This window comes from Lonchura striata, chromosome 11 (assembly GCF_046129695.1).
Source record: "Lonchura striata isolate bLonStr1 chromosome 11, bLonStr1.mat, whole genome shotgun sequence".
Taxonomy (NCBI): domain Eukaryota; kingdom Metazoa; phylum Chordata; class Aves; order Passeriformes; family Estrildidae; genus Lonchura; species Lonchura striata.
In genome coordinates this window covers 10,568,468-10,596,459 of record NC_134613.1, presented here as the reverse complement: position 1 = coordinate 10,596,459, position 27,992 = coordinate 10,568,468, and the positions used below count along the sequence as shown (strand labels likewise).

The 27,992-nt window shown below is 39.7% G+C and overlaps 1 protein-coding gene across 7 annotated transcripts; it reads right to left on the bottom strand.

Annotated features, from left to right (window-relative positions):
* Positions 1-1,069: 1,069 nt before the first annotated feature.
* On the bottom strand, positions 1,070-24,382 carry SLTM (SAFB like transcription modulator). 7 transcript variants are annotated; one of them, XM_021532043.2, is made up of 21 exons: positions 24,168-24,382; positions 23,432-23,519; positions 16,753-16,826; positions 16,280-16,450; positions 15,816-15,863; positions 14,817-14,844; positions 13,011-13,479; positions 12,401-12,450; positions 10,150-10,268; positions 8,412-8,561; positions 8,213-8,322; positions 7,965-8,125; positions 7,552-7,643; positions 7,165-7,328; positions 5,928-6,102; positions 5,219-5,343; positions 4,536-4,706; positions 3,485-3,799; positions 2,934-3,084; positions 2,063-2,220; positions 1,070-1,721 (listed from the first exon to the last, which is right to left on the bottom strand). In XM_021532043.2, the coding sequence occupies exons 1-21, from the start codon at positions 24,342-24,344 to the stop codon at positions 1,613-1,615; spliced, it is 3,105 nt and encodes a 1,034-aa protein (XP_021387718.1). In that variant the 5' UTR covers positions 24,345-24,382; the 3' UTR covers positions 1,070-1,612. The 7 variants fall into 7 exon arrangements, with proteins under 7 accessions (XP_021387718.1, XP_021387723.1, XP_021387722.1 ...); XM_021532048.2 differs by having other exon boundaries at positions 8,046-8,125; XM_021532047.2 differs by having other exon boundaries at positions 13,011-13,425.
* Between the last annotated feature and the right edge of the window lie 3,610 nt (positions 24,383-27,992).

The following is a 27,992-nucleotide window of genomic DNA, read 5'->3' as shown; positions in this document are numbered from 1 at the left end:
AGACTGCAGCCAAATGCTAAAATGCCTTTGAAAATACACTGGAACTTGCACTTTCTCTTGGAAACTCCTGCAGCAAAACCCAGTAAATTGAACTTCCTAGATTTTTCTTTTAAAAATTGAACAAGATGTATTAAATACATCAAGGTAAGTGACACACTTGCTGAGACAGTGCATTTCTTTTTGTTTAAACCTAAGTATTTGTCAGGTGTGAATATCCATATAGGATTAATTAGAGACAGTGCTGCACAGCAGGTTTCTGTTTCCTGAAAGGCTGCTTACTCAAAACCAGTTTAGTTGAACTCATTCTCTGGTCTGCTCTTGATTCACTGGAACACTGCAGGTGCTTAGCAGTTCTTCCACACAGCAAGCAGAAATCAGCATCTTGCTGCCTCATGCCTTAAAAACTTAAATCCTCCTTTCACAGACAATCTGGGTCAGTAAACCCTTCCAGCTCTTATTCAAGGACTATTTCCTAAGCTCTGCTGTTCTGCTTGAGTCCCCTGTTCATTTGGGTAACCATCCACCACCCAGCTTTTCCAAATGGGATCCATTTGCTTTTCTCCCTTGCTGAATAGCAGAGTTGTAACTCTACTCTGACCCTGGCTGGGTGATAAATGAGTCCTGGCCTGGCTGCCTGGCATTTCTGTTTGGGCCTGTCCAGAAGGTTTAACACAGACCCTTCCATGCTGACCCAAACCAAAAGGCTTAAGAAGATGCAGCCTTCTGCTCAAGGCCACATCAGGAGCAGCTGCAGGAGGCCCCAGGCCCTGTAAGCAGAATTTGTGGTAGTCTGGTGTAAAACCCCAGCTGTTGCAAACTTCACAGAGCTTTGCTAAACAAAGCAAATGGAAATTATTGCTTTGGGCCTTGCTTGAGTATTTTGCTGTTTTCTGGTTCTAATCTTTCTTCTGTGAGCAAATGTGCTTCTAAGTTTTTTAATTCAGTAACAGTGAGAGACAAGTTTTAGTTAGAACCTAATGGCACTCATGCTTTGATTTGCTATACCAAGATGTCTGTTTAATTCTGCCTTCCTTCCCCACAGACTGCTTTAAAGACTTACTAGAAGCTATACAGAATATGAAGGTTTATTTCAAAAGAATACATTTGCAAGAATACACATAAATGCACTCAATGTAACAGTACCTTCTGCAAAAATAGGTTACATAATACCCAGTAATGAAAGAACAAATCTTATTTCTCTACAAATTAGAAAGCAGAGATAATAGTCTGGACAACCTTCAAAATGGAGGTTATTGTGGATGTTGTGAGAAGTAGCTAACTTTAAAGCATGACACCACAGAGCTAATGTTGGCAAATCAAACTACTAGCACACAGCTGCAAACTATCCTTTTGTACAGAATTAACAAATATTTTGGTTCCAATTTCTTTTTACACAGCTCTAGTGCCTCAGGGAAAATGCTTATCAAAGATACACAAAAACTATCCAAAATTACAACGTAACTATGAAAATGCCTCCAAAATTGAGAGGAAAATAATCATGTTAAATTAAAAAAATTTAACCAGGATTTCCAGACAAGATTTCCTGTTCTTAATCAGAGAAAGTTTACAAGAAATTTCAATAAGTTATCTTGAAACCAAACAGCTGTAGATCTTAGAATCTTCGTGGAGGTCCACCTTTAAATGGCTTAAATCCTGAGCCACTTCCCCTCTGCATGGAATTGCCTGTGATCTGTACAACTCTATTAATGGGTGAAGAGTTACTGGAAACAGAAGTTTTAAAGAAAGCGTTACGATACATACCTAAACTCCTGGTGCACAGGTAATAACATTCTTACATCTCCTGTCAAACTCTAAGTCTCAAAAGAGACTTGAAAACATGCAGGAGAAGAGACTTTGCAAGGAGTCCCTCACTACTGTGCTGCTGGGCCCCACTGCCAGCAGCAGCACCCTGGGGAGCCCTGTGCTGGCCAGACAGGCAGGGCTGTGGCTGTGCAGCAGCCACAGAGTCACCCTGCTGCTACCCACCCTGCTGCACTGCCGAAGGACACCAAAGCTTGCAGGGGCTCAGTAGGGAATGGAGAGGAAGGAGTGGTTTCTGTACCTTGTATGTGGAGCCATCATGCCCCCTCCTCCACGGCCATCTCCCATTCTCCTTGTGTCATGATAGCCACTTCCTTGAGAACTAGGTCCATGCCATTCTTTCCTTGGTCCAGTTTCACGACTGTGGCGTTCTACGACATGTCTGTCCTCGTTGTAGTGCTGGGGAGAAAGTGACAGCTAGTCATTCTCACAAAGAAGAGGCTGTTTTACCTACAAAAAACAGGCCTGTCAAGAAAGATAAGCTTACAGCTGATAAACACAAATCTTTCAAGATTTCAGTCCACAGGCTGCTCACACATGGTCAATATTCCTGTTAATTCTTGGTAACAAACTTAGTTGCAATGACCAGTATGCAACAAGTGAGGTTCCACAAACTCATACTTTACTCCCAGTTCTGCCCTGATCTCATTATCACTGGCATAAAACTCAGGAAGAAGAACATTAATACTTTTTAAATACTTCAGATTTAAATAACAGCAGGAGTGAGTTAATCTGTAGTATTTAAAGACAAGTCATGCAGAAGGATTTTCACTCAGTATCAAATTACAAATTAAATAACAAACTACGCTGAAAATAGCAGGCAGTGAGTGTATGGTTAAAGCTCTGAAAAGGTGACAACAAATTCTCAAAAGCTTTATCATCTACTCCCAGGTATTGTTCTTATCATAAAGATGCCAGACAAGAAGAATAGGGTCATTTTCCTGTCGTTTTTTGGGTTATTAAAGAAGAACCTTTAACATCAAGAAAACTAAGTTGAAAATAGGCAGAATGCTTGTGGATCATTTTGATGGTATTATATGGTCATTCTTCCAGCATGAGTCTGCATTTTCCAGCCTCTCCTTCATGCACACGAAGACAAGAAGGTGACTCACTTGTCCTCCACCTCTCTCTCCCATCACGCCCCGTTCTCCTTCCCTGCCTCCATAGCCGGAGGCGCTGCTGCGGCTCCCGGGAGGTGCTCCCCTCACGTGGCCGGACACTTCCCTTCCCGACCGATCTGGCCGCTCGCCTCTGTAAAAATTGCTTTCATCAAAATTTTGGTTTCAGTATAGTTGAATTGGTACCAAATCACAGCACATGTAGACAGCAGAGATTCCTGTGGATCCTAGCAACGTGCAGCTGACTTGTTAGAAACATTTCTTTAGATCTGTGTGGCTTTTTAAATAATTCAAGCTCACATGCTACTCTTTTACAACTGCATTTTACACAAAAGCCTGCTTAACTCTGTGTTGCTACTCATGATAAGAACAGACTGCTGGGAGTCAGCAACCAGTTCCTAGATGAGATTTAGCATTTGATAACCCTACATATTTCTTCCAATGCTTTTCTTTAGGAGGAGAAGGTCTATTCTCTCTTGAGAAATTGCTACTATGGATAAATTCTACAAGAATCAGTACTTTCCCTGGTTAGTCAGCACATTTACCTGCCGTCCCGTTTGTCTGTGCTTATGCTTCCCTCGCCCTTCCAGTTTGTTTGCCTAGGTGGGTTGGAACCGGTTTCTCTGGGATGTCGGCCGTGTGGTATTTCTGGTCTGTCGTGAATTATCACTGTTCTCCTTTCATCTCTGTCTCCTCGCACTTCACGTCTGTCCGTGTCCCGGAGTTCACTTCTTGGCTGTGGTGGTTCATTTCTTCTGGACTCACTGAAGGTCTTGGGGTATCTCTCAAAGCCCGGCTCTTCTCTTCGTGCTGTTGGGCGAGTCTTTTTGGCCTCACCTTGATTTACAAAACGATCTCGCCTAAGTTGTTAAAGTAGGAAAGAGTCATTACTTGTTTCCCATTTTCACGCTTCTCTGCACATGTAAGCACATGGATGAGGATATAAAATATCACTCATCTTTGTATTAGTTGTTTGTTACTATGTATGTGGAACAGAAATCCTTCCCACCCCAAATTGTAATTTGGAGCTTGAGTTCTAACAGCCAGTTAAACATTTCTTTATGCATTTATTTGTTCCTATTTTGGTCAGTGTAATTTAACCAACTACGGGACTGCCTTTTTGCCCACTGTGAAAAGGGGAATGCTGTATTTCTCAAGTCAGAATTGTATTTACAATTCTAGTTCACTGCAACCTAAAAGCAGAATTCCAGAAGGTACAATTATGTGCTCTTAGCTTTACTAGTGGTTACTGAAACCATGAAGTTCCATCTGTAATTTACTGCACAGTAAATTAGACAGGTAATCTACAGGAACTTGTGACTAGATTTGAAAGAGGAAGGAATAATTGCAAAATCTTTCTGAAACATCTCACAAAAAAGGCCACCAGGTAGCTAATTTACAGTCCTCAGAGAAAAGCAGATTAGATTCCATGATAAAAGTGGCCAGTCCTGAAGACACAAGAAATGTCAGGACAGTGCAATTCCATTATATCAGAACTGTGTAAAGCGTTTAGCACCACATTCAGTTTTGAACAGTCAGGAGTGAAATCCACAGAGATGCTGGCATACAAATACCTGCTCCATTATCTAAACTTACCTATCAAAAGAAGATGATGGAACAGAAGAACCTTCTGGATATCGGCCTCGTTCTCTGTGATCAAAATCATTGAACCTGTTCTGCTGGCGGCTGTAATCTGAACCATGGCCAAAACGTGCATCTGTATCAAGAGCCATCTTCTTACTCTCATTCCAGTAAGGATCATCTCTCCTTTAGCCAAAACAAAGGAACCCTCATCAGTCATGTGCAGCCAAATCAAGGTCTAATATGCAGAAAACTGTTGAGAGTCAGTTGTCTATTTTAAGAGATGCTCATCTGACCTTTGGAAAATCACTGACAAAGGTAGACTCTTTAAAGAGTAGTGGACAATATAATTTAAGAAAACACCCAAAACTAACCATCCATTTAGCAGAAATATGAATTCTTAAAGTAGAAGCTTCAACCATTAAGGCAGAACAGCTTTTCTCAGCAAATTCTCTGGATTGTATTTTTTTCACACAATAAGAATTAATTCATGGGATTCTTCTTTAATTTCCAAGCTCCCTCCAACAGATAAGGAGTGTTTCATGTTTGTCATAAACTAACATCAAACCAAAGCAATATCAGAAATCCAGTTCTTTGAAGAAGACCTGCTTCAGGTCCAAATGCATTTTCAAATCTGATACAAGGCTTGTAGCTCCTTCTTTTTATTATGCACTGCAAAAGACCAGTTTGAGAATTACCTGTGATCTACATCCCGTGGACGTTTCAACGAATTCCTCTTTTCCTGTTCATACCGGAGCTGCTGCTGCTGCCGCCGGAGCTCCTCCCTCTCCCGTGCAATTCGCTCTGCTTCTTTCCGACGTTCCTGCCATGAAAGGAACCACAAACGGAGCAGGTCTTTACTAGAGATACCCAGAGAACAGTTAGCAAGGATACACACCTATCCCTTGTCAGTTTTCTGCTAAAGGTGATTGGATAAAATTCATCCTTGGGTAGCACATAAGATTAAAAGGCACAGAGAATATTTCTCAAAAAGTAGACAGCAGTTCTGAAGATGCTGTTGTCTGTTACATACGAATGGTTCCAGGTAATTTCTTGTATTACTATTGTATTTTTTACCCAGAAACATTTCTTGAAGTTTGCAGTAGTATTCTATAGGAAAAATCTAGTCAAATTATGGAAGAGTGGTATAGACAAAGTGATCGATTGTACTTCATGTTTAGAGACTGATTTGTATAGCTGCTACAGTAGCAAGTATTTTACATCAAATTACTCCCAGGCAAACAAGATGAAGATTCCCGTTGTACAATGTGAATTATGTAATGTTTGGCTGGGTTTTATGAAAGAAAAAGAACTGGGCAGAAGAGTGAAGAGCAAAATTCCCCACAAGGGCGAACTGGGCCATCCTCCAAAAAGCTCCTGCACAGTCCAGAGCACAGCTCTGCCCACCTGTTCAATCCGAACACGCTCTCTCTCCAAACGCTCCCGTTCCATCCTCTCCCTCTCCAGCTTCTGCCTCTCAATTTCGAGTCGCTCCCTCTCCCTCTGCAGGCACTCTTCTCGCTCGTGCATTATCCGTATCCGTTCTCGCTCGCGGCGCTCTCGCTCTGCAATTTCTCTTCGCCTGAAGAAAAAAAAAGAGGTAGCAGAAATTCATCTGAGAAACTTTGTCATCCAAAACTAGTGTCACTTTAGGCATAGACATTCAAAAACTCATTCAGGGTAAGCTCTTCACAGAAGTCCTTGCACCAGAAGTCTACTCCTTTTAGCCCCAAGTTGCCCAAAGTGATTATAGCTTATCTAGAGAATCATTAGCAGACAACTGATAGGAAAAGCCGTTTCAAGAATAATTTTTTTATGTATTTTATTCTTAATTTGGATTTCTCACTTGTCACATAGTAACAACAGTATTCAGTAGCCAAGAATATGATTGAATCGAAAAAATAAATGCTATTTTAGCTCTTGTCTTCTTCAAGCAAACAAAAAATTTACTTAGGGTTTTCTGTCCAAAAATCTAAGACAGATGGCCAGTCATGACCACTCTGAGTTGCACATGAGTAGATGCATGAACAGCTTCATTTTGTTTTCTTCTTTTTACCTCCCATAATACAGCCTAGAGGAAGCACAAAAGGCATTTTCTCTTCTAAGCTTTATGCTCGCTGGGAATTCCTTTTTTTCCCTTTGTTTTGGGAAACCCAGCTAACAACACAGCACATTTAACTGCTCTTTGCAAGCTTTTGTCCATATGAAAACAGCAGAACATAACAGTGTAGCCATTTGGTCTTTCTGTTTAAAGGGTCAAGATTGTATTATGCTTGATTTATCATTATGAGATACAACATTCTCAGTTTAAAAACATACAAACAAGCAAATCCCAAACACTACTTTTGGCTCTGTCTCCTAGTCTACTTCTCACCTTTCCAAAAAGAAAACTGGCATGCAGTAACACTTATGAGATATACCCCCCACTGTAACAAACTCTAAGCTGTGTGTGTACATATATAGCTATTAAAAGATTACACAAAAATTTTGGAGTTTGTTAATTCCCATATAGATACTGTTAAGAGTCCCAGATTTTAACATCTGGTTAGAAGGCTTGACAGAATAAATTCTGATTAGATTTCTAAATATACTATCTGACCAATTAATGTATACAATAGCCTTTAGCAAAAAGTTGAATTACTACCTTCGCAGTTCAACAGCTCGTCGTATTCTTTCCAATCGAACCATGTGTTCTCGCAATCTCTGTTCCTTCATCTTTTCAAAAGGCAAGATATCTTTTCTACCCCTGTATTCCCTGAATTTCACTTTCTCTTGAATAATACGCTCTTTGTTCCTCAATATCTGTGGCTATAGATAGAGATTACAATGGTTATTTCAGAAGTCTCATTCATTTAGGGAGATTTCTGGATGCTACGTTCAAGTATGATTAATAACTTAGCAATCCCAAAGCATACAAAGCTTCTATCTAAGCTTAACAGTTAGTGATACTTTATTGACTCTTCAGTGCAAGAATCAACTGCAAGGTAGGATCAAATCAGGTAAGGATTGCATCAAATCTATAGATACTTACTTTCTCAAACCTTCCCCTTCTAACTGTCCTAGTGTGGCCTTGGTCTCCTTTTGTTTGGTCTAAAACTACAACTTGACCTGGGCTTTTACCACCTAGTGAAGGGGGGAAACAAAAAAAAAGAAAAATAAAAGAAGGTTTAAAAACACACATACAACTATCTCTATTTGCCTATTAAAAACTCTCCTTCGTGAAATTTCTAAATTTCTGAAGTGATCTGGTACTGGTAGGAGAAACATACCAGCACATGCCTGTAATTAAATATTAGTATAAAGTATGGAAGAAAAAAATGTGTTACTGGAGTCTAAAAAAGAACAAGTGTTTAATTGTCTGGTTTCCAGTAAGAGCAAGAACATGCCCCCAAGACAAGTCAGACACACATATTCAACAGGAGGAAATATGGCTATATGGCATACTTATTCTTTTCTTTTCTTCAGTTTTTTTAGTGGATTCTTGATTAGGGCCACTTGTTCCATTATCACTCTTCTCATCTTTACCTTCTGTTTTCTTGGCTTCTTTACTTTCTTTTTTTTCAGATTTCTCTGATTTCTTTTCTTCTTTTTTGGTTGATGGAGTTCTTATTAGGAAAAAGAACATAAAAATCCAATGAGGGAAATTCAGCTTAGAAGATTTTCACAATTTCAGAAGATGTGAAACTGCTTACTTGCTGGCTTTGTCACTTGATGCAGTCTTCTTATCTCCTATGCTCCTACTCGAACTAGATTTCTCATCACTTTCCTTCTTCAATTCTTTTTTTGAGGGATCACCTTTCACCTATTTTTTTTTCCAAAAGCAAATAGGTTAATACAGATTCTTGTAAAGATGGTCTATTCTGGGAAAAGTCTTCATGTTATGAAACCTACTTTCTCCACAGAGATCTGCTGTCCGTGCAGCTCTGTGCGGTGCAGGTGTGCGATACACCTGGCCACTTCTGTACTAGAGGACATTGTTACTATGCCGTAGCATTTTGCCCCTGGGCTTCGTGCATTTGTGACCACCTTTGCACCAAGTACCTATGCAAACAGGAAGAATTCAGGTTCTGAGAGAGACATTTCTACAGAAGTTATGCTATTCCAATAAGATTTTTACCCTAGTATATAAGAAAACAAATTTACCCCAACCCCCCAGTTCACCAGCAACATAACTCCCACCCCAGTAGAAAGATTGACACCCCCAAATTCTCAAAAGCTTTGAGAACTTTATCCCAACTTGCACATCAAGGTGAATTAATGCTTTGACCAGTCACCTCCTCATGCCCATTATCTAAATGCTTCTTCAGTTACTGGCAAAATTCATTCACAGAAACACCACTGACTTGAATTTCAAGGTTCATCTCTGACAGATGAACCCCCACAAAAAAAGTAAAAAAAGTCAGCAGCTGCCAATTAATGGCAGAAAAGTATAAGCAGTATTATGTAGTAACTGAATACAGAAGCCAATTCTTCAAAGTTATCTAGCAAGTGTGTTGGTTAAGCCATTCTAGCAGTCAGCTCTGACATCTGCTTCTTAAGGAGGTATTAACCTTTGTAATCTTCCTCCTTGCTATAATTCCTATGGCCACTGGAGCCAGTCTTTTTGCCATAGTCATGCTCTAAAGGCAAGGATTTTATCTTTCTAGCTGTCATCAGTTTCACCTTTTTGGCAGTCTAGACTGTCATGGTACAGTCATGAAATATTTCCCAATCAATTTTAAAATTGGGAAGCTACGTAAATATAAGTACCAACCAGCTTTACAGTGAAAACAGCCAAGTAACTGGAGGTTTCAACAAAATATTCTGTCAGGTGTCCACACTCATGAATGCATTAAATAAAATCACCTACTAATTTCACTGGAAACATCAGATATGCCATAATCAGTACACACACTTGATAGTCACAGTGCTCAGGTTTTAACTAGTTCCCAAGATACAATAATGCCATATCTGCACAGGCTTACACTAACACTACAAATTCACATAGATATCAGCAACTCCTTTGGGAAAATGAGAACCCTGGGTTTAGAAGACTGCTTATAGCTTTCAATATTTCTGCACTGTTCTATAGAATTTGTATGTTTCAATTAACCAAAATTGGGAAAACAGACTTAATGATTTTTTCTTTTTACAGTCTGCTTAAATTAAGTCACTGAAAGAGTCCCTAAAGGATCATACATTAAATGTCACATTTTTACCAATTCTTCCCATTCATAAGCCTTCAGAACACATTTTTTAAAAAGTCTCCCCAAAGCAGGATGTTCTATAAACACTATTTGTATTACAAGTTTATCAGTTAGTACACTGCCTTGCACTCATGGTTAGATACAGTTGCTACAAACGAACATAGCCATCGTTATTTTAAAAGCCAGTCCTGACCAGAATATTCAAGTATTTGTGAAACTTCTTTTGTACTTATCTTACCTCCACAGGAAGAAAAACTTCTTATAAAATGAACATATGGTTCTTCCTGTATGCTTACTGACTACTGCAGTATAGGGTTTTAGATTGCACTGGTCAGACATTTCCTCTCAAACCTTTATCTAAATCAAGTATTAATTTCTGTAACTGAATAGAGGAGGGGGAATAGACACACACCACACACTTGATATCACATCCCATAAAATACCTTTCCATATTTGCCAAAGAGATTTTTCAAGTCAGCAGCTTTTGTGTTGGAAGACAGTCCGCTAACCCACAGGTTTCTAGTTGAACTTCCACTGCTACCACTAACACTGCTCGCGCTTCCTGAAACAAGTTTTACAAAACAGCCAAAAAATTAAGGAGACAGGTACCATGAATATTCAACTAAAGTGTTGCTGAAAAGAGAAACTTAGCCTGTTACCTCTAAGCAATTGCTTATCTGCTTACCTTTCTTGAAAAGACTTTTACAGAAAAAAAACATATGCCATAAGATCTCATTTATTTAACCAGGTATATGTACTGAGACCAGCAGCTTGGCTACCTTGTACCCAAAGGATAGACAAAATCATACAAATCTTTGTTAAAGGCGTGCTTTACTCCTCATTTGGGTATGTACATTTAGCTTCAAAATCTGTTATCATTAACTACCATCCATAAAAATAGGGAGTTTTGCACACAGTATTTACTCTCCATTGTGATGTCTGTACACTGGGCAAATACAGGAGACTTGGATAATCCCAGCCTCCAGAGTCGTCTGGTCAAGTTCCACAACTTCTTGAAGTATCAGCTTCATCCAGAGACGTTTTTTTAAAATAATACTGGATGTAGAACTAGATTCAACCCACCAAAATTATTTCCCACATACTAAAGAAAATACTAAATAAAAGATGGGAAAACACTATATGCCTTAAATACTTCCCTCACTCCATAGATTGGGTATTTTTGCAACAACACAGCAATAAGAACTCTAAAGAGACTCATGTAATCTCATTCCCAGTATCTTTTAGTCTTCAGTTATGTAGTTCAGCTTGTTATTGTTTGCTGCTAAGTAAATGAACTGCTTCGGGATCTGTTAAAATGTAGCCAGTCCTACAGGCAAGACTGGAACTAGATCTCCACTTTGACAGCTGGAAAATCTGGTGATATGCAGAGTTTTAAAAGGTAATTTAACCATCTCGAGAAAAAAAAGGATAGTTTTGTTTCTTCACTGCATCAAGATCAACTAAGAGAAAAAGGCAACATCTCAGTTATGGTCATACTAAGGTTATCTTGATATTAGTTTAGATTTATAAGGAAGAAATTCTTCCCTGTGTGCCCTGGCATGCGTTGCCCAGAGAAGCTGTGGCTACCCGATTCCTGGACGTGTCCAAGGCCAGGCTGAACAAGGCTTGGAGCAATCTGGGACAGTGGAAGGTGTCCCTGCCCACAGCAGGGCATTGGAATGAGATAATCTTTAAGGTCCCTTCTAATCCATAACACTCTATGGTTCTGTAATACACTTAGACCATCAATAAACACAATTAAAACAGCCACTATCCTGGCTTTGGCTGTGTATATTAAAAAAGCCTTAGTGTTATCACTGTATATGCGACATAAATGAAGACACAGCAAATCTGCTCCCAGTCTCCTTGTAAGCATGTAATTGTCATGAAAAGACATCTCCAGAAGACCCAATAATTATGTCTGCCACAAAAATTTCCTCTCATATTCATTTACCAGGTAAAGTTTCATTCCTTCCTTGGTGTTATGCCACAGATTCTGTGACAAAAGTTTTTGGCAGAAAGGGAGTAGGTAAAATAAGGAGACACATGAGCTCACACAAATGCATCTGCTCAACCATGAAGCATCAGTATAACTGGTGACATTAATGTGCTCTTGAGCTCCACTCTTCAAATTTATAATTGTAATACAGGGTTTTATGAAAGCAGGTGGAAGCTCCAAGGCAAAAAAATAGGTTAAAATGTAATACATTAAACAGCCACAAGTGCAATTTTGCAAGCTGGCATCTCAGCTATAGTACTTGTTTGAGAGTTCAGTTTATTTAAAAATGAGCTAGAATTACAAACAAGACAAAAAAATTTAATTGGCATTTAAGTACTTGCAATTATTTTTTGCTTGTTTTGCTGTAAGTTACAGCAGGCTTATCTGAAAATTATAGCTTCTCATCAAAACAAAGACTTGTTAAATGAATTTGCTCCCAAAAGTATTTTGCAATAGAAGAATATATTTTCATCAAGTCTTTAGAATAAGTATTTTTGATCTTATGACAAATCTGGCATAAGGAGAAACAAAATATATGGACACATACATATAGCAAATGACTACTGTACCTCTAGCATAATCTACTATGGATGGCTGAGTTCAATCATATAAGCCATTTTATTACATGGCAAGCAACTTCTCAATCACGAAAGCATTTAGTTCAAGAAATACTACTCTAATTCAAAATAAGTTACCTTTATCATCCTTTGAAGTTGTCTTGCTTTCTTTAGATTCCTTAGTAGAGCTAGAGAAGCAAATTAAAAAAATCAGAAGAAAGTTGAAACTAGAGAATTTGGTGTTGCATTTTATACTACTAACACTAACAAACAAGTTAACATTTCAAAAAATAAAAATGAAAAAGGGCCAGACTGTATATTTGAACAAATGATTCCCTTATGGATTCTTGCACTGATTTTCCCCAAGATGCCTGAAGATCTAGATTTTCTGACAACTCTATTCAGTGGATATATGGCAATCTTCTCCAGATTTCAGGACGGGGACTTGACTTCATTTTGTGTTCTTAGAACTGATAGCTGTTCATTACCATCATCACAAGGACATTTAAAAAAATCGTCAATTTGAAAAAAATAAATAAATGCTGACAATTCGACAATGCAATCAGTAGGACATAGTGTCTATACGAAGATCTTGAATTTTAAAAAGTAACTTATGGCGGTCAAAAAACCTATAGGCAGGAGCATAGGATACTAATTACAAGATTCTTGCTGCTACCCCCTTAATGTAGAGTGATCTTATTGAATGCTGGTACTCAGTATCGTAAAGAACTGACATAGAAAAACAAACCTCTTTGCTTGACCAGAGGCCCCAGTAGACGAGGGACCTTTCTTCAAAGTATCCTTTTCTTTGTCTCCAGATTCTGCTTTCTTTGAACTTTCTCTGGCTTCCTTCTTGACGGGATCACCCTTCACGCAGTCTTCCTTCTTACCATCTTTATGGTTCTCAGTCACCTCATAGTCCTTGCTTTCCTTCTCCAGGCTCTGTGAAATGGTATCCTGCACATCCTTTGGCTTATTTGCTTCAGAATCTGTAATTTTCACATTTTTACCTGTTTCTAGGAGGTCATCACCATCAAAATCCAGAGTGATGGCATCTTCGGCCTGGATTGTAACCGATATGTTATCATCCTCAGCTTCTTTCACAGAGGTGTTAGCTTCCATCTCTTCATGAGCCGTGTGATCAGCCTCAGCTAGGCTTTCTTCTGAAGGAAGAGGTTTAGATACTTCTTGTGTACCATCACCAGAACCTGCTTTATCTAAGAGGATTTAACAGGAATAAATATGGCAAAACAAGAAGTTTAAACAATTTCATATGCATAAGCTAGAATAGGACCTAGAAAATACAAAGCCAGTTATTAGCACTGATGGAAGGTTAGAGAAAACACAAGGTGTATTAACACAAATATAAATCCTTTACCCAGGATCACTTATTCTTCATGTCAAAACACATTTTCTAGAGACAAATACCAAAACATTAGGAGGGAGACTATGGTTCCATCCTGGAGATACCCGTTCTTCATAAGAAGTATCCATTTTCCAGTTTAGGATTTAGCATTCCAGAAGAACATAGTTGCTTTGGATGTTCACAGTTTGATTTAATCTGTCTTTGCATCTTCCTGGTTCCAGAACTTCTAACCTTCCCAAATCCGAAAGAATTACAGTCTTGGAGAATTCCAGCCAGTCTTCCATGTCGGTGTTCGCTGTTCTTTTCCTTTCCAAGCAGTTGCTTGGCAGTCAAGTGAGTTGTACAAGGCTGCTGCAGAACATGGGAGGGTGAGCCTTAATCCAGAGTTCGTAGACAAATGGTCTCAATCTTCATCCACTGGGCAGATTTTCCATCTCAGTCCCACAGAGACATCTCCATTCTTGGATTTGCACAGATGAGACACTTCGGCCATGGGGTCCCTCGTAAACATGGAGTCTGTAGTTTAATCCTGTAGCTTCAGTAATGTGTTTATTCCATCTTGTGTAAAGTGATGGCGTTCCATGTCCTTTTGAGTCCACAAAATGTAGAATCCTTATGACTTCTGTCCAGGAAGTCTGTTTGCCCAAATGCATTACATTCCTTCTACAGTTTCACTAATGAGCACATCTTAAAAAATGGTAGCCACTCCACAGGTTTTGAAACGCTTGTTTTACCATCCTATGTACAACTGGTATTTCTTAGTGACAGTAAGCCAAGCATATGATGGTCCATACATTTGTGGGGTGCTCAACTTCAGTGTGAGAGTGCAGCATTTCACTCAATATCAGTTACTGCAGTGCAAGTTGGAGCTTTGGCATCAAGACTTACCGTGTATTAAATTCAGTCCTTGAATACTATGGGTTTTTATTAAAAATCATAGTATTGCAACTGTATTATACATCCACCACAGTAACTGATAAGCACTGATAACCAACTCTTAAGAGCAAAGTAACTCTTAGGAGTGAAATAAACTGACTGCAGTGATTCCAGGTGCTGAGCTCAATGAGGAGACAACTGATACTTAGTGCTGGAGATAAGCCTAGTATTAGTAGAGATTGAATGTTACAAGAGAAAGTTGCCTGCCCTACCAGAGTAAGACCTCTGAACTCTATTAAACTTTAGACATACCTTTCTCATTTTCTTCATCTTCCCCATCCTGCAAGAAAAGGAAGTCAACACTAAATGTCTCCTATTTTGAAACTTTAGCAGAACAGTTTGTATTTTTCATAGAATTTCTACTGTATGAAGGCAAATACTGAAAACTGTTTCCAAAGATTATCCAGGAACCAAACTCATGCACCTCTCTTGTCAAATCTCTAAAAACTATTATGAAACAACTTGGCATTTATTTGTAACACTTGGAGCTTGCAGTTGGTTGGGACATGCAAATATTGTCTTACCCCCTCAACTCAATGGGACATTTCTGAACTATTCTCTGCCTTAGCAAAGCTTTCAGAATGTCTGTCAAGCTGCTGATTACTGTTTTCAAAGAAATGCAAACAGTCCATCACTAGCTTTAAAAGCTCAAGAGAGAAGTCAGAAACTAGGTAGCCTCCCTCCAGTAGCTACTTAAAAATGAAACTCTGATTTGGATAGGTATTTACTTATTTCCCATTAATTTCACAGAGCAAGAGATGCCCAATGAGATGTCACTTTCCAGGCATCAGTTCCATGTAACTCAGAATGAATTTCTGAACTTAGAGATATCCGATATTAGTACTAACACCAAAAAGCATCCCTAAACAACCATGCCCAGTTCTGCACTCCCCACATTCTCCAAGGGCAAACTTCTACATTAAACAGAAGTTCTAAACTCTTGTACAGGTTGTACATACTACAACAGCATCTGGCATGTTTTTAAGGGAATGTAAGACATATTCTTTGTGAATATTCTATGCACTGAACAATCCCAAATTGTAGACATGAATTATGTCTTTAAATAGGTCAACTTATTTGGTACCACAATTATCTGCATTACTAAATATTTGAATGAAATCTTCCCATACCGGTTACCTTTATAGTCTTACATCATCTGACTCTAACATGCACACTGGAACAGAAAAACCAGTATATTTTCCACCTAAATAGACACAAAAATCAGCTTAACAGAATGGATTTAGAACTCACATGGACAGCTGGAAAAGTGTAATCTTCTATGTCTGGACCTTCATTTTCCTATAGAAATAGAAAAGGGACAAGATAAGCAAACTATTTACAAGACATCAAACATCCAGAGGGTCAAGAGGTTCCATTAGATCAGCAAACATTTAAGTAGATACACACTCAACAATGTGAACATCCATGAGCAGTTCTCCTGATGTAAATAATCTGAACAATAAACTGAAAGGCACAAGTTACTGCTAGGACAAGGGAAAAGGACCATTTAGGAACTAACTCTGTATGGACAGAGTAGAATTTTATCAGTCAGTGCCACATTTGTTTCAGGACTATTCAAATACAAATCAAGGCAAATAGAAAGAATAGAATAAAAAGAGTTATCTTTTAGAGATAAGCAAGACAAACTGAAAATCTAATTCTGACTTCCTAGTAAGAAACACTAAGAAAAATTCATGTAAAATATAGCCAAATACCTGACTTTCAGAATCCTTCTCCACATCTTCTGTTGTCTCCACTGGCTTCAGGTCATGGTATCTTTTCTTTTCTGCAGATGGTAGCTCTTTAGAATTCAAGTTCTCATCTTCAACAGATTCTTTGAAGTCTTTCAGTTCATCATTTCCATCTTGATCCTCCAATTCACTTTCCTTTTGGTGTGAACAAAAATACTTAATATAACTAAAGTATTAGCTTTTTTCTAAAAAAAAAAAAAAAAATTCTCTGCTAGAATCAGTGTTTCACTGCTGGACCAGTGTCTCACATTCATAATAAAATTCATATCATGTTTTAAAACCCCCCAGCTTCATACCCTTAGGCATCACACTGTGGATACAGTAAAAACAATGCTCCAAATTTCCACATAAATTACCACAAAGAAAATGGAAGCTTTTTCATCAACTGAAGTCAAACAGTGACCTTAAATAAAAAAATGGGAAAAGTTTTTACATACTTTTATTACCTTGACAAAGGAGTCCTCTTCTACTGAAGCATCACCAGCCAATTCATCAGCTTCCTGCTTTTTACCTGAAATAATGGGATATGCTGTGGCTAGACCTGCTATGTAGAACACACTTTTAATATTGATTATATGTTTGGCCTTTATTGTTCTCTATTTGTTCTAGTTTAGTTGGATTGTTCACTATAATACAGCCCTCCAAAAACTGATTAATTTTTAAGATAAGGAGATAAAATGTCAGCTAAGAATGAACAATCAATGCTGTTCAATAAACAAATTGCTACATCCAACTTAGTGATCTTAATACACATCCTTCTATTTTGAGTGATAATGGAATTCAGGAGAACTTTGAACTAGAAACTAAACCTTTCTGGAATTACTGAGGTTAACTAGACATTATGACATTGGAAAGGTCTTGCTTTAGAGGATAACTAACATCACTGAGAAATTAGGTTAGAACAAACCTCTAAAGGTCATCTATTCACCCAATTGCCTGCTGAAAATTACAGTGACATTCCAAGGACAACAGAAGGTCTCAGGGTTTTATTTAGCTGCATCTTTGAATATCCACAAGCATGGCACTTACAAGGCTCTCCAAGCCACCTTTTTCAGTAGGGGATGAAGCAAGGCAGAAGAACTGAGTAGGTGCAGCACTTCTGCTTTCTAGATATGCTTTACTGTATTAAGGGCCTGTTCCATTGAGGAATTCTGCTCTTCCAGCACAGACACACTTTTCTCTGTTAGAGATATCTCTGTGGGGATGATGACTAGACACAGTTCCCTTTGGAACCCACTGCATTCCCTTACTCTTCTGAAAAACAAGACCTAAGAACACTAGGCAGAAACATCTCGACACAAACACACCCTTTGAAGAAGGTTCTGTCTCTTAGATTCAGTCTATCAAACATTAGCCTATGCAACAGTTTTCAGTAGCACAAGGTACAAAAGCAGCTCTGTTAGGAAGTGTCTTTACTGTATCTTCTTCTGAAACTCAGTGTCAATTCAAATGCAAATGAGAAGGCAGTCATAACTAGCACTTAATGCTTCATTTTTTTGGCATGGAATCTTCCCATCTCCCTTCAACCTCTAATGAATGGCTAAACCAATTTTATAGTTATTCCAAAGGAATCTAAAAGAAAATCATACACCACAGTTCAACACAGTATGGACATCTCTGCTAGCTGAAATCCTCAATTTTTTCAGCCATTAATTTCCATGGTCTTTCATATGCAGTTCTTAAATGAACTTCAAAGCTATAAAGTACTCAACTACAAGGCAAGAAGTACACACTATTGGGTTTGTTTGGATTCCAGTTGCTTTTACTCATTTCCCTGAAAGGCAGCACTCTGACCATACTCTCAGAAAAAGCACATTGCTGTATTCAGTACAGGCATACATTGATCTCCAGGAAAAGGCACATGCCAGAAGCTATTTCTGCAACTGCAAAATATGAGATTTAAACTTTCAAATCTAAAGTCACTGTCACTGATTTTATTTCACGTAAAACAAACAAACAAAACCTCCAAAAAAACACAGAAAATCCTGTTTTATACTTTTAATGTAGTAGATTTGTGAGATTTTGGTGCAAAAAGCCACCTGCACAGGTGCTAAGGGAAGCCAGCTCTTCTCAGGAAGAGGACTTACACTGGAAAGGACAGTTTCTGATGTGCATCACAGCTGATGCCTGAAACAAAGACTAACTCAAATTTTGTGCTGGATTTTTAGCATTCTGTGATAGAATCTAGAGATCCCAGATACCTTCAACATAAATAAAAAGCAGTGAGAAACAGCCAGGATTTCTACACACATTCCAGTGCTTTCTATCTTACCCTTTTCACACTTCAGTGTATTAAACCTGAAAGACCATGCACTTCCTGCACCCCATATCCAGCTAAGCACACACAGAGACAGGCAAGCACACAGGGCACATGCTCAACACATTTAGCAACTCTCTAGCACACACTATCATGAAAGCTGTTTAGATAATAATTTAAATCATTTTGCCTTAGGAGCTATGGCTGGTGTGCTAGAACCGAGACTTTACAGGGAACAGAAAAGAAAACCAAACCAATGGCAAAGCTACCTCAAGTCAGCCCCACCATAATGCAAGAGAACTGTATTTTATGGACCGGTCCTCATGAAGAGCAATTTACAGCATTCAGTAATGAAGCTGATTTATCTTTTATTTGCTACTAGATTAAGTAATGATTTCATTAGCCCTTCTATACTATGTCTGTTGTCTTTGTAGCAAGTTCCATTTACTCTGAGTACCAGAGGTATTCCATGGCATAAGGAGTCCTGAAGAATGACCTTCACTTTTCAACTTCAAGCCAGGAAGTGGCATAAGTCTGCTCTCCCTCTCAAGTTCTGTGCTTCAGGTTACTTTGCTCTGGTTAGAGTTACACTATGCCACTCCAAAGTGCCATTTCAAGGTTCTGATACAGACAGTTTTCAGACGTTGATACAGTAATTTGCCAAAAGCCAGCATCCACAAAAAATTCAACAGTTGTCTGACTGACACTCATTTACAGTGGGCTGCTTAAAGGCTCTTAAATTCACATAACTAAAATCAGATTGCAACACACACCTTACAGAAAACTACAGTTTCTCTGAACTTATTCCAGACTGGTGTTGACCTGATTGAAGGGTAAGTTAACAAACAGAGCCAGAGCAGCTGAACCTTCTGCAGACAAGAGGCACAGCTGGTCTACAGTCACACAAGTTGTCAGCACCCACATTTCTGTACAAGTTTATCCAAGCAGTGGCTGTTGAAAATGTCAGTGTGTATGTAGCATTCACCACTGGGTGCTTAACAACACAAACACTCATTTACCTTGGAGTGATGGCACTCCTTTACAAGCCATGCTCAATCCCTTTTCTGGCAACAGCAATTGCTACACATCATAAAATTGCAACAGAGTATTACACAGAGAACAAATATTCTCCTTATAAGTAAGTAGAAAAATTAGAACATCTTTGTTGGTTTTACATTATGCAGGTTTAGCTTTCATTTTATTTACAAGCCTTACAGTAGCACAAGATTATTCTACCTATTCATGGTCCTCCATGTGAGGAATTCAGGCTACCAGAGTGTTTAGAGAATTACAGAAGAGTATGTTCTGGACTACTCTTGAACTAGATATTTGCATCTCAAGCAGATGCAGAGTGACACATGAGAAAGTTTTGGAAAAATTAGTGTTTGTATTTCTTCTGGTATTCCTGCTGAAACTCCCAACAGGGTTCTCTCACACCTAATGCTAAGGATTCATCAAAAACATGGGATAAGAGGTAAAGAGGAGGTAAATCCTTACAATGAAATAAACTCTCTATAACATTAAGAGGCCTACTGCAATTTGAAAAGTATCATTTGCCACAATATTAACAAAAGTAAATAATCCTTTTCTAATTCTGAAATGGTACCATGAGGTACAGGAATATTTAAGTCTTCTACTGTGGCTAAAAAATATAGTTCTTAGTCATTCATTGTTTTTAGAAAGAAAGGTCTGTGAAATCTAAGTGTACAACTTAGTTTACTTTGTTTTGTTCTTATATTTAAGTAACTAAACAGCTTTAATAAAGAAGTCAAAATTATTTGGGCAATAGTACAAGCCAACCACTGTCAGCTTTTGATCCAAGAAACAGTATTGTCAAACTTGGAATTCAGTTGGAAACTAGAGAGGTACTTAAGACACAAACTAACAGGTACATAACTGGCCTCAGAAGCTTGCAGAACAGAAAAAAAAAAAAGATCTTTGCTCACATTAATTCTCCAAAGTTAAAAATTTATCAGCCAAAAATCTGTTCTTCACCCACACTAATTCCAGAATTTGTCAGGAAAGTAATTTTCAATTACCAACTTCAATATTTCAATATTCAAAAACATTTTTGATTGCAGATCCTTCAAAGGAGCATTCATATCAAAAACATTTGAAAAATATTTCATACTAGCAGTAAGATAACTTCTCCTAGAGACCAGATCAGGCAGCAGAATTGTCAGGCTTGAAAAGATAAGCTTTCTCCAAAACCTGTCACCTTTTCACAAGAGAAACTCCTCCATAACTACTAAATGCTAGGGTGGAGAGGCACACCTGAGGCACTTAAAAAAGGAGCACTTGGCATTTATTCCTTTCAAACTTTAATTGGCAAAACCAACTGATCTTACCTATATACCTGTATAATGTTCTGATTAGCTGCTCTGCAGTTCTTTACCCTGATTATTTAATTAAAGTAGCATCTAGAAATAGTGTTAAATTTCTACTAACTTTGCATGAGGATTGATCAAGGATTCTTGCTGGATTACAGAATCCTTCTGCAAGCATTTTTTAATTTGTATGAAATAAAGTCCAACTGTTAATCTTTTGAGTATTGTTCTCCCTTTTAGTAAACATACACACAAAAAAAGCAATGAAAGAGAAAAGTATCATTCCCTCCCCACCTCACCACACCCCATTCCCACTCTAATTTGACTTGTATCAATATTCCAGACCAGGTTGCTGTGACAGACAGTGCTAGGGAATCAGAATCCCACTTTTTCCACAGACCATAAGAGCTTCAGTAAAACTGGTTACAGAAGACTTTCAGATCTAAACCCTAAAGCCAAAAGACACACTTTGGGACTTTTTGGAAGGACAACCTCCTTCCTTCCCTCCCACTGGCCTCCCCTTCTGGCTGCTATAAGTAGGTTTTAATGATCACTTCCACTCCCTGGCCTTTCCTGAAGATGTATTTTCCTTGTAAGTGAGTACCTAATACTCCTACTCTCCCTTGTACAGCAATAATAGCATGGGGGAAAATACTATAGGAACTAGTAATGTCATTAATTTTACTGTTGTCCAGTAGTACAATAATTAAAGACCCATCACTATTAGTCTGAAGCTGTAGGGTGGGAGAAAACAAGCATTAGCAAAAAGGCCTGGATCAATCTGTCAGCAAAATCAGTAAAGAAGAAAAACACCTCACAGTGAGTAGTTAAAAATCAACCAATGTATTATTTCCTACAGTTAGAAATAAACCAATACAATAAAAAAATACTTCAATTAGACTAAACAGTGAAATTTTTCATGTTCCACCATGAACTTCCCATACTTTTGCCGTAAAATTTGTTCGTAAGACTTCTGTAATCTAAAAAGTAAGGAGGAAAAACTCCTGAGCTTGCAAAATGAACTGATAAGAACTTCACCGTGTTTTCCTTTGAGGTTTACCAAGAACACTCATGTCACATGTATGCATCAGGATCTGGGACACAGGAGAGGTGGCAGGAAGAGCTACTGGAGCCCTGCCTCAGGCAGCAGCAGCACTGCTTGGCAAACTACCTCTGCAGAAGCAAAACAGTCTAACTACCAAGAAGCCAGTTCAAGAACATTATGCATATCATTATACTAGTTTGGAGACTAGAAGATAAAAAGCAGTAGATAAGAGAAGTGTTTGTCACAGCAGAACAAGGAGCCATTTAGATTTCTCTATGAAAAACTGCGAAGAGTTTCCTTATTTAGCTTTCATGTAGTTATCTTAATCTGCAGTCACCTTTCTAAAGCAGGGAATAAAGTAATGTCATAGGAAAAAAAAACAAACAAAACCACACCTGAAAGTTTATTTCCTTTCACTTCTCTAATGTGTGAAAAGTGCAAAGAAGTTATTCAAACTTTCTAAGCAGACACTAATTTCACCTTTCACAGCACCGGACTGATTGAATAATCACTTTCACCAGAAAACTCAGCCCATGACAAGAGACAGTGGTATAAGACTGTTCACATCCAAAACAGGGCCCTGTAGCACATGTGCAAACATTCTTAGTGTGTCTGTTCCCTGAAAAATGCTGTGCATAAAGCAGACAGGTCCTTTCCCAGTGCTAATAGATCACAGATGTTCCTAGAACAACTGAAAATACAAACCCAACCTAAAATCCCCCAGACTCCAAACTCAGAAAACAGTACTTAAATTCTCAGGTAAAAGAAAACAGAGCTGAAAAATCTGAAAAAAAATCACTGTCAAGCAGATCCGCACAAAATCTAAATATTAATTTCTCACAACAGAAACACTAAAATATCTTAATTAAACATTCCACTGTGATACTTCAACACCGATTCAGAAAATTAATGTTTATCAATCCTGTCTTTAATAGAGACCATGCACAGCCACACTACATGGTCCTCTTCAGCATATTGCTGTGCCCTCACCACCAGCCAGGTCCAGCACCTGCTCATGGCTGAAGAACCCCTTCTGTCACACAGATCCTTGTGGACAGGACCAACAGAGCCCCCCAGAGACCCCACAGAGCCCCCAGCAGCTCCTGCTCCACCTGCACCTGGAACACCCCACGTTCAGATCTCTGAGCACACGCCAAAACCCTCACAGCTCACGCACAGCACTCAGCACAGCTCTCCAGGAGCTGTGGGCACTACAGCCACTACCTCAGAGCACACATCTCTTAAGTGAGTCATATTCCATCCATCTATATCTATCTCAATAAATATTGCTCCAGCATCCCCATACATTGTCTACATACAGTGACTGAAAACAGACATGCAAGGCAAAGGACATCTTATATGACAGAAGCTGTCAACAGTAAAGTCACAGCTGCATCCAAAATACAGACCACAGTCCTTCTTTAAGGTGATACATGAAAAAAAAAATAAACTGGGTAAGAATATAAAGTATATCAATAGATCCTAACCTTTGCCTTTAGTTGGTTTCTTGGTGGGTGTGTCAGCTGAAACACTTATTTCAATATTATCTGGATCACCTCCTTCCTCTTCAATAGCCTAAATGAGAAAAAAAAAAAAATTTTAAGTGGTTTTCCGTGGAAAGCTGGACAGTTTGACTTCAGCAGAAGTCTGTAAGCCAAACAGTTCCTTCGTCATCTCAAATATATTGGCAAAATACTCCGTGTGAAACTTTTCTCTTAAAGCTGGAGAAGAGCAAGGGAACACTAATGATAAAGGCTGAGAGTTTCAGCTGTTAACATGACATTTAGAAGTACATTTTATCAAGGATCCGCACGCTTCTCTCTGGAAACGTAACACCAGAAGGCCACAACGACATCCATAATGGCATTAAGGGCAGCTCAAAACCAGGACAGCGGGAAGCACAGACACCTTTCAGCACAGCCTGCCCCGGGGCTCGCCCCACAGCTCCGGCGCCCGCGGCGCTGGGCGGGCCGCAAGGCCCGGGGCGAGCTCCGCCGGCCGGGGCGGGAGCTCCGCCGGCCGGGACACCGCGCCCCGCCCGCCCCACGGGGGCTGCACAGCGCGGGGGCTCGGTGGGGCGGACCCCGGCCCGGCGGCACGGCGGGGACAGGTCCCGCCCCACACACCGGGCCGGCGGCAGGGCCGGCAGCGCCCCGCCCCCCGAGCCGGGCGGCAGCGGCGGCCGCCGGGGCGGGCCGGGCCGGGCCTGCGCCCGCCGCTCACCTGCTTGAGCCGGGCGATCAGCACCGTCTTCACGCCGGTGATGTCCAGGTTGCGCCGCTTCAGCTCCGACTTGAGGTCGATGACGCGCAGGTCGCTGATCCTCTTGCTCTCGGTGGGCGGCGCCGCGGGAGCCGCGGGAGCCCCCGCAGCAGCGGGAGCGGAGGCGGCGGCGGCCATTTTAGAGCGGGCGGGCGAGCGCGGCGGCCGCGCGCACAATGAGCGCGGTGCCCGGATGGAGCGCGGCCGGCGCGCGGCCGTGCGCAGGCGCGGAGCGGCGCACCTGGCCCGGAGCGCCCGCCCTGGCGGGCCCGCCCTGCGCGGGAGGGGGCGGGCGAGCCGCGCGCTGCGGGCGGGGCGAGCCGCGCGCTGCGCTGCGTGCGGGGCGAGCCCGGCGGGAGCGGCTGGGCGAGCCGCGGGGCTCAGCCTGCAGGAGAGAGCGCTCAGGGGTCACCTCACCACTCCGCAGCTCCCCGACAGGAGCGTGCAGCCGGGTGGGGGTCGGTCCCTTCTCCCGGGGAACGGTGGCAGGACGGGAGGATGTGGCCTCAAGCTGCACCAGGGGAGGTTTAGGTTTGACTTTAGAAAGAATTTTTTCACAGAAAGGTGATTAGACACTGGAACGGGCTGCCCAGGGAGGTGGTGGTCGCTGTCTTTGAAAGTGTTTAAGGAAAGCCTGGATGTGGCACTTGCTGCCATGGCCCAGCTGACATTGTGTTCAGCCGCAGGGTGGACTCGGTGGTCTCAGAATTCTTTTCCAACCTAACTGCTTTTGTGATTCTTGCGTGTTCCGACCCTGATGTGTTGCAGTTTAGGAAATGAACAATTGATCTGTTTGTGTAACAGTTTGTTATTGGAAGTATTCCAGAAGTACAATAGTAATGCTTTAAATTTTTACCAAAGTACCTCTTCTTGTACTTGTACTAGGTAATGGAAGATGTTACCTCTTAGTTCCCTTTCATTCATTTTCTGTAGGAAACTCTTGAACTTATTTTGTCAACAACAGATGTTAAGCGCCTACTAAATCTTCAAATGAGGCAGAATTTAAGTACCTATAAATTCTGTCTCCTCATTCAGAAATTACATACAGATAAAAATGGAAAAATGAATGTTTGTTTTATTTAACAAATCTTTGTTGAACAACCTTTTGCACAAATTAAGTTCTGAATCCTAAAATATTTGTTACACCACTCTCTTTTTTCATTCTCAAAGTGTACTTGGAAATGCATTTCAAAAATACCTGAAGTAATGCTTTCATTAAGTAATCAGTTGACAAAGGGTAAAATCCATGTATTTAAAAGTAGACATGCACAGAAGTCTTAAAGCACGATTTGGACTGGTAATTGCATGCATGTCTTAGCTATGTTATGCTGCTGTTGCAGTTGATACCAAGATTTTTATAAAAAGAACCATCTTAGATAAGACTATATTTTTGATTATGCTGTCTTTTGTGACATTCGTATTAACATCAAATAGAAGAGGATTGAATTTGATGAGCGCTAGCCTAACTTTAGACTACAGAAACATTTTTGTGAGTGTAGGGAAAAAGACCTATTTTATTGTCACATAACATTGAATTCGGCACTGCAGCAAAATTTTGATCAGGGCTGTCAGGTTTGCTGTGGTACAGTTTTGTGCAAATACACCCGAAACCCACTGTGTGGGTTCCAGTATTAGTGAAGGCAAGTTTAGCATGTCTCATTTCTGGAAAGAAGAAGAGAGGATAACAAATACAGCGCTTGCACTGGTTTTTAGGGATTTCTTGACATACCTAAACCTCAGTGTTTGTTGGTTGAGGTCATGTAGATGTTAAAGCTTTACACTTAACACGTCTCTTCCCCAAATAAAAAGCAACCAAGAGAGCCAAAAGTGACCTTACCTGGATTCTCAGTCATCCTCCTGCCTCAAGGCGCAATAAACTATTATGAAAAACAACCTCAAAGGATGTTTGCATAACCTGTTCTTAAAGCCTTAAACACAGATTCCACTCATTCCTCAGGTAGCCCAGTCTAGTCCTTGTCTCTCCTTTTTCAAATGTCTGGATTAAATACCTTTTGCTGCAGTTTATCTGATTTATTCGAAGTGAATATGGACAATATTCTCTTTCTTTTTGCAGCATCCTTTTACACAAACTGAGACTTACCATATTTTTGTTCAGTCCTTCTCTTTTGGCTTGTTTTTTTATGAAAAGCACAGATTATTTCTTTTCTTTTAATCAGTTCTGAAAGACAAGACTTTTTGTTGCTGTATCCCTCTAGCTCCCACCCAATCTTTTCACAACTTCCCAAAGTTACCTTGCTGGTAACTCTTCTGATTATGCATCTCAGCAGAGTGGATGCCTTTTCCAGCCTCATGAACTTGCTGTGTTCTGCTTGTGATCTGCTCTGCCTACTGGTTTATTTTCTGCAAGTTTATTACAACAATTTCTCTTCTCTGTGCAGTTGTTTTCTTGCTGAGTGCAGAACTGTGCACTTGTGTTTGTAGAATCATCTTCCCATTGCAATGATTTCAAACTACTCTTGCTTCTCCTCTTGGCAGCACTTCCCAGCTGGGGGTCAGCTCCAGATTTCTAAGTGTGGTCTCTAAGCCTTTATGCAAAGAGATTACAATATAGAAGTGCACAAGGAATTTTGTTTAATGGAAATTTAGTATTTATGCATTTTGATATTATTTGATATAAACTATTAATAGGGATCCTTGAAGTACAATGACTTTTGCATCAAATTGGTGGATTTTCTGTCCAGATCAAATCTCCATATCTTATTAAAATGTCAATGAAACAGAAGAGCCTTGATGAAGTGAAGATCTTTAATTTATTTATGTTTGTAGAACCAGACATAGAAAACTAGGTTGGTTTGATAGACTATTATGAACCAATCATATTGGTTGATATTTATAATTTTGTTATTTTTCAGGTATCTACAAATAATTCATCCAGGAATTTTAATCAAGTTGTCTGGATTCTAATTTCCTGTTTGTTTGATTGTTGTATTGTTTGGGTTTTTTTCCTAAAGAAAAACACCCGGTCCTTTACTGGTCTCCTGAAACATCTGCCAGTTTGCCAAAATAAATGTTGTTTTCTACCATTAGATTCTGAAATTTGTGGAAAGGTTTGATTAGGAAATGGTAATAGACCTCCAAAGAAGAGAAATGCTTGGCCTGTATATTAGAATTTAAACAAGTACAGACCTGTGCTCCTGTAAATTGTTTTTTGTCTACTTTGTATGTGAGACAGCTGGAAGCTGTGCATGTCCTTAGATTTGTCACATTTTCCTCTGGGCTTTATACCTTGGTGTGGTTTTTCTGGGTAGATTATCCCAGATCCAACTTTGCTGCCCAGTCCATTCCCAACCTGACACTGAAGCACAATGCAGGAGCAAACACCAGCTTTCTCATCTCTTTAATGGCTTTATGCAGTTGATACCTGAATTTTTAAATTAATTAAAACTGCCCTTTTAGTGTGTTTGAGCTCTGTAAAGATAAAGGGGTATTCAGTGTTTTTGAATATAGAGAAGTGGTTCTTGCTTCTTTTTTGTAAGGAAGCCTGGCTAGAGCATTCAACTAGACTCAACAGGCTGTCCCAATTTCCTTCTCTTCACACAGCCACCCATTTGTCCATATTCCCTTCTAAAGAAAAGAGATGTTGGTTCAGGAAAAGGAGAGGGGTTTGGGGTGCTGGAAGGTCACCTCCAAATACAGTCTCTACAGTTAAACAGAACTCTGTCTCACTTGAAACATATTTCTCTTTTTTATTGCAAAGATCTAAACACTTCTCTGCTTAATGTATTGCTTCTTTAAAAAAATTACTTTTGCAATGTGTGTTTTTAC

Bases quoted from the DNA above. Each gene is read 5' to 3' on its own strand.
- SLTM (XM_021532043.2), bottom strand. From the start codon at position 24,344: ATGGCCGCCGCCGCCTCCGCTCCCGCTGCTGCGGGGGCTCCCGCGGCT. The intron at 16,827-23,431 runs GTTAGGATCTAT...CCATTATTTCAG, and splicing joins GAAACCAACTAAAGGCAAAG to GTAAAAAGCAGGAAGCTGAT. The intron at 13,480-14,816 runs GTATGTCTAAAG...AAATCCTCTTAG, and splicing joins AGATGAAGAAAATGAGAAAG to ATAAAGCAGGTTCTGGTGAT.